Below are 15232 nucleotides of genomic sequence, written 5' to 3' on the forward strand. Positions count from 1 at the left end.
ACTTCATTTAATGCCCAATTGGGCTCGGCATCAGAGGATCTTCTTCACTCTTGATTATCCCAATAACTAGTCATCATACGCAAACTAGTCAGTGTATGAAGTGGCAAGGAATGGTGTTTTAGCCTGATCCCAGCGGCAGCAAGTGGCCTGTCGTTGAAGCTTCCAACGAAGACTACGACTGTGTTGAGGACTTTCTTTCCACGGCCCAGCAATGCGCAATCACCGCCTGTTCCTCGAGAAATAGTGGCCGAATTACCTGGCACTCTGTGCCGGCAATCCTCGAGAATAGTAGCCTGTGCAGCTTGCTCAATTGGGAAGTTTAGATAGGCCTTAGGCCCTCTAATTCTTATGCCTTGTCTTTCTTGAGTGATATCTCCAACATGTTTTTCTATCATTCATGGGTTCTTTAAAAATAAAATGACACAAATAGTCTTTGAATCTTGGCCTAATATACGACGTGATTCATGAACTTTTGATTTGTTCGATATGATCCGTAAACTTTAGCTCAATGTGTAATATCATTCCTAAGTTTTGGCATATGTTCAATATAGTCTAGGGATCATATGAAAATATTCAATGTTGTTCCTAAACTTAAATTGTGGAAGGACAACATTGAGCATATTCATACAATTCATGGACTATGTTGAATATATATAAAAAATATAAACACTACATTGAATATTGTGCTAATATATATATATATATATATATATATATATATATATATATATATATATATATCGTTATCTCTTTGTGGAACTTGTCATATGATGATCTGTTATCTTTTTATGAAAATATTCAATCTTTCCTTTTATTATTTTCTCCTTTCTCTTTTTGTAAAATTCGGGGCACCAAGCTGTTAGTTCGGGTCGATCCGATTCCGTCCTCTTCTACGCCCGACACAACGATGGCGGGAAAACCATAAAAGCTTCGGTCATCAGTTTCAGTCCCCATCTCTCTGCAATTGTTAGGGTTTGAAAGTCTCTGCAAGCAAGAAGACCGGAAGCTGCGGGGGAACGGCAATGGCGAGAGACGAGACCACTGATGGTAGCGTCCAAAGGAGGGTCAGACTAAAAGCTGGCGTCGAAGAGAACGCCTTGGCGGTCTTCGATGCTTTCGAGTCCAGCGACCCTCGCTACTCTCACGACGATCGTACGTGTGTTCTCTTCCCGAAAAGTTCACGCCTTTCTTTTGTTGGATTGACGATTCCACGTGCATGTTTTGAAAATCGGCGGCATTTTTTGTTTCGACTTCGAATGCGAGCTTCAGTATTGATGATTGTGATTGTTCGTTTCTGGGGAATTGAAAAATTTTAGGCATTGCTTTCCTCGAATCAGTTCGCGTGCCTCGGTCGTTGCAGAAAATGGAACTCCTCCGACCAAGTAATCTCCCCATTTGGTCTCTCTCTCCCTCTCTGTGATTGTCGTTGTGCTAGATGTTGAAATTGAGATCTCGAACGTGTTAATGTTAAGCTAATCTCGACTATCAAGACTTTAGTTAAGCTAAGCTCGACTATCAAGACTTTAGTCCTTCGCAATCACCTATTGATTCTGTCTGTTGTGTCGTTCAGCTTGGTTTCTTTGGTCTCACTACATTTGGGTCGCTCCTTACCTTTCATGAGTACTAGAGGTTTTCTGTTGATTTAATGCTTTGTTTTTGGTTGCCCATTAAGTTGATTGTGAGTTTCTTTTCATTTCGTGGCGACAGCAAAATGTTGGAGACTATCTTTCGGATTCTCAGGACCGGAGAATTGCTGCAATCTATCATGGCGAGTTTCCAACTTCTTGACGAGTTGGAAAAGGTAAATGGCCCCTCTGTATATTGATGTACTCGTTTAGGATGACCAAAGTTCTGAATTTGCTCTATTTGAAGTGCTATCCTCGCGTGTTCTTATCTGTTGGAGGTACATCCGAATCATCTTCAGCTGCTCAACCTGAGCTTGAAGTGCTAAAGGAGGTATTAGTACTCTCTCTCTCTCTCTCTCTCTCTCTCTCTCTCTCTCTCTCTCTCTCTCCTCAATTGCTAAAGCAACACCTCTGTAACAGCCTTGGTCTCCCTTGTCTCTCGCTGCAGACAGTGCCACTAGTGGGAGAGCAGCAGTTAACGAAAACCCTTGTGGACCACTTGACCCCTCCGTGAGTTGAATTTTAAGACATGCTTCATGACATTCATTTTATAGTACTTTAAACTGATTGAATTTGTGTATGCTGGCTAATCTGTTCCCTTTTCATTTCTTTGGAATTGATTGATTTGAAAGTTATGCGATATCTTCTCTTGCAGTTGTAACATTCCTTTTTTGTTTTGTTGCTCTCAACACTTTCCGTAGGTTTGAGGCGCCAATAGTGATTAGTTATGCGACCCACTTGTGAACTGAAATGCATTTAACGGTAGATATATCTAGACCTTGAATCGTGTAAACATGCATATGAATGTAATATATTAAAAATGCTAGCCGGCTACGGATATATGATTATGTTTCAATTTCTCATAAAAACTAGGTTCTGGTTGGGTGGCATAATGCAGTCTCTCCTTCTGTTTTTCTTTTACTCTTTCTAAAACCTAGCACGACCTAAGAAGAGTAAAGCATTTTTTTCGTACTTCATGAAGATGATAGAAAGTGCTGTTGCACTTTCATGATTGCAAATGTGAGTTCTTTTATCACAGGGTCTTGGTGGTGATTGAGCTTGTTTTTGGTTAACCTTCTGGTGTTTGTTTGAAGTTTCTTCTTAAGTGGTCCATGAAACTTGCCATAGTTAGTCAAAGCTCTTTGATGAACTGCAGGGTTTTGATCTTCTGATACAAGGCCTATTTACACTGGTGGATGGGACAAATCGTCAAGTAGTTGATATGGAGGTCTGCTTACCTGTTTTATTTTCAGTGCTATGCCAACTAAACCGAACTCTCTTGCTTTGGTGAATAGATGGTTCCCCATGTTGGTAAATCATGCTTAGAATGTTGCATTAGTAATATGTCTACCGACCATTCCATTTTGGGGAGAGTGAACTGTGAATTATATCCATCTGCTGCTCATAATAAATTGACTTAGTTCAATAAAGCTGGAAAACAAAAGGAACAAAAAGGAAAAGCTTGATCTATTTTACATCATGCATCTTACTTGTTAGCTCTATAGGCATTTTTCTTCTTGAAACCCTCTTTCTGGTGGGACTTTTGTGTGCAAAATTAAAAGCTGAAGCAGTAAGTTGAGCTAAAGGTAAATTGACAAATGATCAAGAACTTCTTTCCTCTTCTATCGTCGGAAAATTATGCTAGTCACTATTCAGAAACTCTCGTTAAGAAGGGAAAATGGAGGTAATTAGTCCAACACAATCTTTAATGACACAGTATACTCTGTCTGGTTAATGTCTCCTATTCTAGAGTTTGTTTGGTAACTGTCACACTACACTGTTAGCTGATCTTAAATATTTATATCTGTTCCAGCGTCCTGACTCCTCTTTGCTGTTTATGCCAGACACCAATTTATTTTTGTTCTCTACAGCTCTACTCCAAGTGTAATTTTTGTGTCTAATGTGATAACAGGTTCTCTATGGCTTGAAAAATATTGGTTTTCCTTGTCTTATTTGACTGCAGTCTCTGAGAAATATGTTATTACTTCAGTATCTCAGCAATTTTTATAAAGTTAAAATGTCCTGTCTCATCGTAAACCCATTAATTTGTGCATTTGTGCCCTACAATGAAGGCTTAAGAGACTACACGCTATTGCAGAAACCATGGATTGGACTGTCATAAGGGAGTCTTTGCTGAGCATGCTTTTGGTATTTTCTATATCTGCTAAATTACTACTTCTTAAGGCAACAATAGCAATGTCTTCATTTGCGCTTGTTCTAATTTGTCTTTTAAAGAGAGAAAAAAATCCTTGGTTCAATCTTACAAAGGGATGTTATCTTGTAAAATCTTGTACAAGGACAGTCAATTATTATGCATCGCCATCTGTGTAGTGCTCGAGAAGATTCAGCTACAAGCACTTGATGAAGGATTGCCCATCTGTTTTGTGTGAGATGCTACAACTTTGCACTGGATTTGGTAATGATCTTATACTTCCAGAGTTTTCAGAGGCCAGGTCATCCTAGGTTTGTGACACTTCTTTGGTAATTGCTTCACTTGAAGCTGTGGACAATACTTGCACGGCTATGCAGAAACTTATGACAATGGTAATTGTTTTTTGCTGTATGGGAACTTAGAGCAATGCTTTCTACTTGAGGTACTGACTTGTGTTCTTTTAGATTTTGGAGCTTGATGTGTTGAAAAACCAAGCAGATAAGAATGGCTGTACTACAAGAGCTGATGGTTTTAGGTACATGTTTCCCAGTTTTAATCACCTTATAAACCACCTTGGTTTGGTAATTCCGTTTACCATTAAGAATGCATTAACCATTGGATTCAGTGCAGAACTCCATTGCTGGAGATAATACTAGATGAACTGACAATAATGAGATCCTGTCTCCATATCTTCAGGTACCAATATATGACTGTCTCTACCTCTCAAAATAATACTAGATGCATATCTTCAGGTACCAATATATGACTGTCTCATAATACTAGATGCATTAACCATTGGATTCGGTGCAATCCCTCTGCCGATTCTTAACCTTCGACCCTTGCCGTCTGTTCTTCGGGAACAACATTTTCTCCCTCTTGTTTGGCCCTCGCCTTTGATCATCACCAACATCGTCGTCGCTTTCCCTTCCTCGCGATCCCTTTGTCGGTTCTTCAATTCTTCGACGCAATTGCAACAATCTTGATCATTCTCCAACTCGTCGCCTCCATCAATTGTATCTTGTGAATCTTTTGTTGGCTCCATTAGATCAGAGAGAAGATAAGCCCTTCAGTTTTCTTAGGAGTAAAACCTTGTGTACCAATCTCTTATATGAAGTGTAAACTGAGCGTCAAGTTTTTTAAAAAGGATGTTAATTAAGAGTTATACATTTACAGTTTTGTTCCCTTAAGACATTCAAGAAAGCTGAAAAAGTTAAAAGCACATATCATGAAAAACAATTCTTTACTTGTTTCCTTCTATCAAGAAAAACGAATACATTTTACACAAATTAGTGAGGAGTATTCTCAAAATTCAATAGTGAGATATTACAGCGGAGTAGGTAGAGCACGTTAATTTTTTTGTTCATAAATAGAAAAAAAAAATGTAGTAAGATTTTGACACTAACACTTACATTTTTCAACATTCACAAAATAGTTCCAAGGCATTGAGATTTGTAAAGAAGTGTCATTGTTGATATGTATGTTTAACTCGTTCAGCTTTCTTGAATGTCTAAGGAACAAAGCTGTGAAATCTTAATAGCCATTTTTCATCCGCTTTACAAAAACTTATAAATGTCTCATTTTAATTTTATTTTGAAATTATGCAGCCCCAGAAAACCTCTTGTACCTTACCCACACCCCCAAGCCCTGCATGGTGCCGTTTGTCTAGTCGCTTCATTGATGAGCTATCTATTTATCACATAACTGCGCAAAATGACTTTTATAGTTGTTAGTAACATTTTACAAAATTACCAAAATTAAATATAATAACTCCAGCAAAGTTAATTAACCCGCAATTGACACGGTAAGGGAAGTGGAGTTCATCACATGTGTCAAGCGTCCATTAACTCGAAACATGAGAGAAAGTCAAAATATCCGGCAAGAAGGATCCGTCAAGTAAGGGATAATTATAGCTAGAAGATAAGAGTGGTTATAGGTCATCCATGATGTGTGGCGCAAGTCAAAAGATAGTTATAGATTCTTGCGGGGAAGTCAGAGATTCTTAACGGGAAGATTAGAACGCACAACGAAATGCCTTGTTAAAGATACAGGAAGAATCAATGGTGACACATATGTCTCGCAAGACATTCAACATGGACAATACAATTCGAATAAAAATTGTAGAACATCATTCAAAGATCCCATCAGATTTTTGCAGAAGATCACTTGGATTAGATTTGCTTGACATTTGAATTTGAAATTTGTAGTATAGATTTCTTAGGTTTAGTATTTATCTTTGATTATAAAAGCTTTTCAGTTGAGTATTTTAAGATTTTTACTATTTCTACATTCACTTCCATGGATAAGTTTATCGTTCAAATTTAGTCATTAAGCAAGCATGCGTCCAAGGTTCTCATTCAATAGAAGTTCCTTGAAATTTCCTTATGTTCAATTCTATGTCCACGCCTTTTTTTTTTTTTAAATAATTCGAATCTTACAAAGTCCTTGAGACTCCTGCACATATCAATTTCCATTGACTTTTTATGAGGGGGAGAATGGAAAAATCTGTAGTTCACATTGATATGGCAAGAGTAATAAAAAAATAAAAATAAAGACAGAACAGTTTACTATTGCTACCATGATGAGGGGGCTCTTGATCCATGCAAGGGGCTCAATCTATCGACAACATTCAATCATCTAAATGTCTCGCTCGATGTAAGCCCCAACCGAGGTCGGCATCTAGAGGATCTTTTTCAATCTCAATCTTTTCTTAACCCATCCCTATGATTATATAAGTATAAATAAAATATAATTCGAAAATAGTCAATGTATGAATTGGCTGGAAATGATGTTTCTACCTGATCTTAGCAGCGAAGTGTGGGGCATCGATGAAGCTTACGAAGGCTACAAGTTTTGTTATGTTAAAAAAGGCAGTAGTTATCATGGTCAATACCGAGCAAACAATCCGCCTATAATGGCCCGTCGAACCAAAATTATGACTCTCCCTCACCCAAACTAAATACGTCATTTGCCTCGGTGTTTAGTGGACTTAGTTTGATGCGTGAAAGATAATTTAAGATATGGACTTAACATTTTTGAAGAAAAAAGGACAATCGTTAAAAATAGTTCGATATTGGATGACGGCCCTTTATCTCTTTGTTTCCGTGTCAAATTGGACCTTTAATGGAAAATGACGTGATACATCTCTTTGAGTCGAAAACACATACTAGATGATACATCTCTTCTGTTGAAATTATGTCTCGAGTTTGTGCCCGTTAAATGAGACCCGACGCAAGATTAATTGTTATTTGTGGAGATTTGAATATTACGGATTGGATAATCCCTATTTTGTTTTTATGTCAAATTTTGGGGAAAGAGTTATCAACTAAGGAAAGAAAATAAATAAATAAAAGAAAGAAAGGAAAGTCCATGTCCACTGATATACCCATGCGGATTTGGCGTTGGACTCTTGGGCGAAAAGATAACGACTCAAATTAGGAAATTTGACATCCGACTTTTACCGAGATTCGTATATATTTGTTCTGCTTGTCAGACGAAGGTTATCGCAGCTTGGGTCTTCGCGCCGTTCATGTCCGGAGAGATTGCACGAGGCCTTGAAACACCGATTTCGTGTGAGTGCTTGGTGTGCCGAAGTTGATGCAGAGTTCTTGAAGCACCGGTTATCGAGTGCTTGCTCGTGGGATTTATTTCGTTAGGAAGTGGGGGCTAAACACCGTGTGCGTTCTTGGATGTAATTGGGGCTTGAGAAACACCGAGAGTGTTTGAGTGACTCGAGTGTGGGTTTGTAATCTCCGTGTATCGCTCGTTTTATAGTGGAATTCGTTTCTGCTCTTCCCGTGGACATAGGTCTCTACGACCGAACCACGTACATCCGGTGTCCGATTTATTTTATTGTTCTGTCTATTTATTATTCGATCGCTTGTTCCGCGCAACAATTGGTATCAGAGCTAGGTTTGTCGAATTGAAGCGAATCGATGGCAACAGAAGAAGTAAAAGTGAAAATCGACAAATTTGAGGGGAAGGACTTTGGTTTTCGGAAGATGCAGATTGAAGACTATCTATATCGGATGAAGCCGCACTTGCCCCCGTCCGGGGAGAAACCAGAGACGATGAAGCAAGCTGATTGGGAATTGCTGGATAGACGAGCGCTGGGTGTTATTCGAGCGACGTTGGCTCGTAACGTCGCGTTTAATATCGTCAAAGAGAAGACCACTGCGGGTTTGATGAAAGCTCTGTCGGATATGTACGAGAAGCCCTCTACGATCAACAAGGTCTATTTGATGCGACGTCTGTTTAATTTGAAGATGAACGAAGGTGCGTTTGTTGCTAATCATATCAATGAATTCAATGTGATCGTTAGTCAATTGAGTTCAGTTGATATTGACTTTGAAGATGAGGTATGTGCTTTGATTCTACTATCCTCATTGCACGATAGCTGGAATATTATCATTATCGTTGTTAGTAATTCCTCCGGGTCAACAAGTTTGACGTTTGATGGTATTCGAGATTTGATTTTAAGTGAGGATATCCGTAGAAGAGAATCTCGCGAATATGTATCTACCGCTTTAGTAGGTGAGAATAGAGGAAGAAGCGATACTCGTGGTAGTAGAAGTAGTATGAGTTCGAATAGACGCAGTCGATCTAGGACCGGTGGTGCTGTCTGTTGGAACCGTGGCAAGAGAGGGCATCTTAGAAGAAATTGTTTAAAGATGAAAAACGAAATGGGTAAGGGAATTAGAGTTGAATCTACAGATGATGTTGCAGCTGTAGCCGATGATTCCGATGGTGTCGATAGGGTCTTATCTGTCATCGAGAATTCGTCATTTGACGGATGGATTATGGATTCTGGTTGTTCTTTTCATGCTACACCAAATAGGAACTTGTTTGCTACTTATCGGTGCACGGATAGTAGTAAAGTGCGGTTGGGGAACAACGCCGAATGCGATGTTGTGGGTGTTGGTGATGTTAAAATCAAGATGCATGATGATATTGTGAGGACATTGATCGGAGTAAGATACGTTCCTGAATTGAAAAAGAACTTAATTTCCTTGGATGCCTTAGATTCAACTGGATGCGGGTTTTCTTCACAAGGTGGAGTTCTGAAGATTGTTCGAGGTGCCCTAGTGATAATGAAAGGAGTCAAGCATGGTGGTCTGTATGAACTTCAAGGTGAGACATTGACGGGTTTCGCTTCGGAGACGTCGACATCCGTTCGAGAGTCTAACGACCGCTCGAGGAAGACACGGGTGTCTGTGCCGGTGCACAAGTTTGATGCTGTTGTCGGGAATACGCGGTCGAGAGCTTTGATTGAAACGGAGACCGGTAAGTTGATCAAGCATGGGCGAACCGACAGTAGCATGGAGTTCTGCTCGAAGCTGGTAAATAAATTCTGCATGACGAAGGGCATAGTGAAACATCGCACTAGTGCCGGTAGACCACAACAGTTTGCAGAATTGATGAGCAGAACATTACTAGAGATGACCCGTAAAATGATCTCTAGTGCTGGTCCGGCTAGAAGAGTTCTAGTGGATGCGCTTAGTATGATGAGCTACCTAGTGAACAGATCTCCATCGATCGCGATCGGATTTCGGACTCCCGAAGAAGTGTGGTCGGGTAACGTTGATGATTATTCTATTTTTAGAATGCTTGGTTGCCCGTGTTATTATCGAGTAAGTGATGGTAAGCTCGATGTGAGGGCAAGGTGCATATTCCATGGCTATGCACAAGGTGAGCGAGGCTATCGGTTGTGGTGCTCAAATATAAATTCACCTGTTCGCAGTAGAAAAATTACCTTTGACGAGTCTCCAGTACTTCGGGGTAGGAGTGTTTGTGGCGGTGTTAATACGGATCCGGACGGTGTTCGACTTGAGGTGGAGTTGAAACCAGAAACTCCCGAGGTAGTGAGTACTAGCGTGGTAATCAACACAGATGGTGCTTGTAGCGAGGTGGAGCCTATAGAGCCAACGGTTGCTTTAATCGCTGATATTGACAAGGTACGTGTTCGATCGCCCGACGGATATGGATGCAATAATGGTTTTGTTTTATCTGTGGTTAAGGAGTTTGTATCAGAAAGTTATTGTGGAACAGTTAAAGGTGCATGTTCAATTGGAATTCTGATGAGGTCCACGGTTATGGCGAAGTTCAAGCGCGACTTGGACTTGGATGATGTCTGTGGCGGTTGAGCCCATTGGGGTCGTTGGGAGAGTAGTAGCGATGGAGTTCGGATTTTAGCGAAGCGATTGTGACATGGCTCAAACTACGAGGCAAGGTGGAGATTGTTGAAATTATGTCTCGAGTTTGTGCCCGTTAAATGAGACCCGACGCAAGATTAATTGTTATTTGTGGAGATTTGAATATTACGGATTGGATAATCCCTATTTTGTTTTTATGTCAAATTTTGGGGAAAGAGTTATCAACTAAGGAAAGAAAATAAATAAATAAAAGAAAGAAAGGAAAGTCCATGTCCACCGATATACCCATGCGGATTTGGCGTTGGACTCTTGGGCGAAAAGATAACGACTCAAATTAGGAAATTTGACATCCGACTTTTACCGAGATTCGTATATATTTGTTCCGCTTGTCAGACGAAGGTTATCGCAGCTTGGGTCTTCGCGCCGTTCATGTCCGGAGAGATTGCACGAGGCCTTGAAGCACCGATTTCGTGTGAGTGCTTGGTGTGCCGAAGTTGATGCAGAGTTCTTGAAGCACCGGTTATCGAGTGCTTGCTCGTGGGATTTATTTCGCTAGGAAGTGGGGGCTAAACATTGTGTGCGTTCTTGAATGTAATTGGGGCTTGAGAAACACCGAGAGTGTTTGAGTGACTTGAGTGTGGGTTTGTAATCTCCGTGTATCGCTCGTTTTATAGTGGAATTCGTTTCTGCTCTTCCCGTGGACGTAGGTCTCTACGACCGAACCATGTACATCCGGTGTCCGATTTATTTTATTGTTCTGTCTATTTATTGTTCGATCGCTTGTTCCGCGCAACATCTTCTGCATGGAATTGTAGATTGAGCTCCTCTATTGTTATTATTATTTTTCTCCCTTTTAACTATTCTCAAAATTTTCCTCAATTTAAGAATGAAGTGATATTGCCACTGGCCATCATTAGTATCTCAAAATGGCATCACATGCAGGAGCATTGCCATTTGACTGTTTGTCAACATAAGGTAGATGGCATCATTTATTGCTGCTACGAAATAAGGTAGTGTCATTGCCTTTAATATAATTTAAAGAGTTGCCTACATTTCGAAAGCCTATTTGGATTGCCTTTTAATTGTTGCTTAATACCAATTATGTTGCCAGAGCACTTCGATTTTCATAAATTTGATTTTTCAGAATTCCACGACACTCAAATGTTGACTTGTAAATTCACGCAAATATCAATAACTTTATGAAGTTAAATAATATTTCATATTTTAACGGGAAATAATTATCGAGGGGAAAAAAAAAAGAAAGAATAAACATTTTTTGCCCGGTTAAGAGTAGTTGCTAAGATATGAGATTTAATAACATAATAAGCAGAGAAAAAAATAAAAGTGAAGGAGATTTACCAACAACGAACTAAAGAGCAATTCCAACCAAAAAAAAAAAAAAATAACTAAAGAGAAAAAATTTCCTTATCAATTTGAACTTCTAACAGATAGGGACGTCAAAGTAAAAAATTATCCAAAAGAAGTCAACTTTCTTGGTCTCTACTCTTTATATATGCTCGCAACAAATCTCGGAAAGTTCGTTCCCCAACAATCTCTTCGTATAACCTTCTCGCAGTCCTCTTCCTCGTTTCGAATATTGGGAGTCCTCCGATGAACTGATTTTGTTTGCCATGGAATCTTCAAAAGAAGAAGAGTCACTTCCTGATCACGAGGAAGAAGGAGAAGAGGAAGCGCTTATCGTTGAATTGGGAGAGCTCGACATACATGGAAAAGAAGGCGGTTCCAAACTGGAATCGAATCGCATTGAGTGCCAACCGAGCCTCGACGATGTCGAAGAGATCTTGCAGTACAAGTTCAATGACAAAAGATTGCTCGAAGAAGCTCTCACTCATCACACGTTCACGGGCAAGACTTTTTGCTACGAGAGATTGGAGTACATCGGAGACTCAGTGCTCAATTTGTTGTTCGCCAAGGAATTGTACTTCATGTATCCAGACATGGAACCCGGGTCACCGACCCGACTCCGGGCAGCCAATGTGGACACTGAAAAGCTCGCACGCGCGGCAATCAAGCTCGGGTTGCATCAGTATATGCACCATAGGAAGCCTTTTTTTGAGGATCAAGTAAGTTTCATAATTTTTTGAAATTTTTAAGCTTGACCGAATCTTAATTGATTTCTTCCTATCATGCATGCCACTGTATCTGTTTGTTTGATATATTTGAATAAAAAATCATATTTCGGTTAATTCAATTCCATGGATGTGTCCTAGATTCAAGAATTCAAACGACAGATTCTAGATTTCCCATTGCATTCATGTGGTCTAGTTGACGCGCCAAAGTCTTTAGCCGATATCGTCGAATCAACCATCGGTGCCGTCTTCGTTGATAGCAATTGGTCAATGGACACGGTGTGGAAGGTAATAATACATATTGCAATCACTCATATTAATTTCATGCTATCTTTCTCAGGCTTTGTCGGAAACATTTGGCTCGTTTTATTTGTCTCTAATATCTGAAGTTACGACAAATGATTTTGAAATGATATTATTTGGCCCAGCAGAGTCCCATGTTTTTCTACTAACGGGCCTAGACTGTTGAGCTTGGGCCTGGGTAGGACCACATGAAGTCGGGCTACAATGGGTCTGGTTAGGCCACCCACTTAGGCCCACCCAACGTTTGGCTCATCCATGAGAAAAAAGTTTAAATACCTATTTTTTTCTAGTCGTTTTTTTTTTGGGGGGGGTTCTGAATATTTGTTACTTGTAAAGCCCATGAACATGTTGCTAACCAATTTCATATTGTCTGCACATATGGTAGGTCTCAAAAAGCATGTTGGAGCCGATAATTAGTCCAACAACTTTAAAATTGCATCCAGTCACCGAGCTATATGAACTGTGCCAAAAGAAGAGTTTGATGTTGAGCTTCAAGGATCTGTGGAGTGAAAGTTCAAGTTTCTTCGTATTTATAGACGGCCAGCTGGTGGGAAGAGGCACATACAAACCCAAGAAGGACATTGCGCTGAATAGAGCAGCCAAAGATGCCTTAGAAAACATCTCAAGATTACTCTGCGACAAATAGAGTAGCTATGAAAATGGTAGTGGTTTGGGAAAACTAGAAGAAGAATAAATGTGATGATGAAGACTATTTACATGACGGTTTTAAGCATTCATCGAGAAGGTCTGTGGCATCAATTTTTTTCTTTTTTGCTACCACAAGATGGGCAACGGGTGGGCAGCCAAGATCGTCCTCGTCTACACAACGCAGAATGCTAGGGACAGTGACCTAACCGTTGCCTATTTTTACAGATCCTATGAAGTAGTACGATGAGCAAATAGTTTGCGATAGTGTGATGTTTAATCCTGATCAGTCAGATAATGATCCGGTTGATTAATTAAAAAAAAAAGTGCGCCACAAGCTTAGTAACAGACTCACGTGGATCTGGAAAAACATTTCTGACAGTAACTGTGAGAATTTGGCTCCACGAAAAAATGTAGGATGTTACAGAGAAACCCCTGCAATTTCTAGTCTCCAAGTTCCAAAGTTAAAGATTTCAACCAAAACAATCATATCTATGTAGCTTAATTGGCAGCAACGACGCATGCAGTCCACCCTGCCGAAAATTGACCAGCGCGTCGCCTATGTTCTGATGCAAGAAACTGCGGCTGCGTTGAAGCAACTGTCTCATAATCCTTAAGCAACACATAGCAAGTGCAAAAGAACAGTTAGCTAGTAACCAATACCAGAATATGACAAAGAGTTTAGAAACCACCGAAGTGAGGTTACTGATTCTAATGAAAATAACATTTCTTTCTCATGTTTTTAGTGATTTAGATGGCAGTAACTTTCCTACATGACACCTATATAGAGAATGATATTTCCTCCTTTCATTTCCTTATGGAGCTGGAGTCTCGTGGCTTACTATGCTTTCAAATCACTAGCAGGTATATTGTTTACAGGAATATGATTATGTGACATTTTCTTATCTAATATTGTGAGCCACAAAAATTGAATAATGAGTAATTAAAAATTATTATGGAATCCACTCCTTCAATAATTTGTAGCCCACAAGATGCTGTTATTCCTACAGTCACTCAAATACTATTATTTTGCAGCCCAAGAAGACCTCTTGCACCTTATCAGCACCCCCAAACCCTGCATCGTGTCATTTGTCCATCGCTTCATTGACGAGCCATCTGTGTATCGCACAACTACGCACAATGACTTTTACCACTATCAATGACCTTTTACTAAATCCCCAAAATTGAATAGAATAATTTCAACAAATTGAATTAACCCACAATTTACATGGGGAAGCGGAGTTCATCATATCTGTCATGGATGAATTAACTCGAAACATGAAAGAAAGTGGAAATATGAGGCAAGAAGGATCAATCAACCAAGACATAGCTGTTGCTAAAGGATCAGGAGTGGTTACAATTCATCCATGAAGTAGGCTATAAGTCAAAAGACAGCAAGAGATTCTTGCGAAGAAGATTAGGATGCATAACAAACGCCTCATTAACGATACGGGAAGAATGAAGGATGACATTTATCTCTCTAGACATTCAACATAGACAATACAGTTGGAACAAGAATTGTACAATGTCAATCAAGGAGCCCATCAAGTTCTTGCAGAAGATCACTCGGATTAGATTTTGCTTGATTTTTGGATTGAAAATTCGAATTAGATTAGATTTCTCAGGTTTAGTATTTATCTATAATTATCAAAGCTTTTCAGTTGAGTATCTTAAGCTTTTTACTACCTCTGTGCACATCATTGACTTCCATGGAGAAGTTCATTGTTCAAATCCGGTCACTAAGCAAGCATGCGTCCAAGTATTTAAATAAATTGTTCTCATTCATTAGAAGTTCCTTGCAATTTCCTTATTTGTTTCAATTATATGTCCAATATCTGAATCCATTTGCTTTCATTCGTTGAAACCGTTAAATTTCTCGGAGGGGAAGAATGGACAAATCTGTACTCCACATTGATCTGGCAAAAGTAATTAAAAAGAAGAACTATTTACTAATCCAACCAACCATGGTGGTAGGCTCTTGGTCCATGCGAGGGGCTCAATCTGTAGATAACATTCAATCATCCAAATGTCTCACTTCATTTACTGCCCAACTGAGCTCGGCATCAGGGGATCTTCTTCAATCTCAATTATTCCAATAACTAGTCAGTACACGTAAACTAGTTAGTGTATGAAGTGGCAAGGAATGGTGTTTTAACTTGATCTCACCGGCAACACGTCGCCTGTCATTGAAGCTTCCGATGAAGACAACAATTTTTTTGGTGTTAAAGAATGCATAATGTAACTGTCACGGTCTTTCATGAGTGAGCA

At 39.6% G+C, this 15232-nt stretch overlaps 2 protein-coding genes and 1 long non-coding RNA gene across 3 annotated transcripts; all 3 read left to right on the top strand.

The window, feature by feature from the left end:
• Positions 1–1022: 1022 nt before the first annotated feature.
• Positions 1023–3747, top strand: LOC115732559 (negative regulator of systemic acquired resistance SNI1-like). The gene is made up of 7 exons (XM_048279714.1): positions 1023–1152; positions 1317–1398; positions 1708–1801; positions 1873–1956; positions 2046–2135; positions 2782–2853; positions 3589–3747. The coding sequence occupies exons 1-7, from the start codon at positions 1023–1025 to the stop codon at positions 3745–3747; spliced, it is 711 nt and encodes a 236-aa protein (XP_048135671.1).
• A 256-nt stretch (positions 3748–4003) lies between these two features.
• On the top strand, positions 4004–4455 carry LOC115732560. Its single transcript, XR_004014395.2, has 3 exons — positions 4004–4169; positions 4242–4312; positions 4408–4455. It is a non-coding gene; the product is annotated as an uncharacterized LOC115732560 (long non-coding RNA).
• Positions 4456–11557: 7102 nt separating this feature from the next.
• Positions 11558–12968, top strand: LOC125315262 (ribonuclease 3-like protein 3). Its single transcript, XM_048279715.1, has 3 exons — positions 11558–12010; positions 12158–12304; positions 12705–12968. The coding sequence occupies exons 1-3, from the start codon at positions 11558–11560 to the stop codon at positions 12963–12965; spliced, it is 861 nt and encodes a 286-aa protein (XP_048135672.1). The 3' UTR covers positions 12966–12968.
• The last annotated feature ends 2264 nt before the right edge of the window (positions 12969–15232 follow it).

This window comes from Rhodamnia argentea, chromosome 5, assembly GCF_020921035.1.
Source record: "Rhodamnia argentea isolate NSW1041297 chromosome 5, ASM2092103v1, whole genome shotgun sequence".
Classification (NCBI taxonomy): domain Eukaryota; kingdom Viridiplantae; phylum Streptophyta; class Magnoliopsida; order Myrtales; family Myrtaceae; genus Rhodamnia; species Rhodamnia argentea.

What these genes read in the sequence shown, in the direction of transcription:
- LOC125315262 (XM_048279715.1), top strand. Translation starts at nt 11,558, where the DNA reads ATGGAATCTTCAAAAGAAGAAGAGTCACTTCCTGATCACGAGGAAGAA. An exon ending in AGCCTTTTTTTGAGGATCAA is followed by an intron (nt 12,011 to 12,157) that starts GTAAGTTTCATA and finishes GATGTGTCCTAG; the next exon opens with ATTCAAGAATTCAAACGACA. An exon ending in CAATGGACACGGTGTGGAAG is followed by an intron (nt 12,305 to 12,704) that starts GTAATAATACAT and finishes CACATATGGTAG; the next exon opens with GTCTCAAAAAGCATGTTGGA.
- LOC115732559 (XM_048279714.1), top strand. Translation starts at nt 1,023, where the DNA reads ATGGCGAGAGACGAGACCACTGATGGTAGCGTCCAAAGGAGGGTCAGA. An exon ending in TCGCTACTCTCACGACGATC is followed by an intron (nt 1,153 to 1,316) that starts GTACGTGTGTTC and finishes GAAAAATTTTAG; the next exon opens with GCATTGCTTTCCTCGAATCA. An exon ending in CCAAGTAATCTCCCCATTTG is followed by an intron (nt 1,399 to 1,707) that starts GTCTCTCTCTCC and finishes TCGTGGCGACAG; the next exon opens with CAAAATGTTGGAGACTATCT.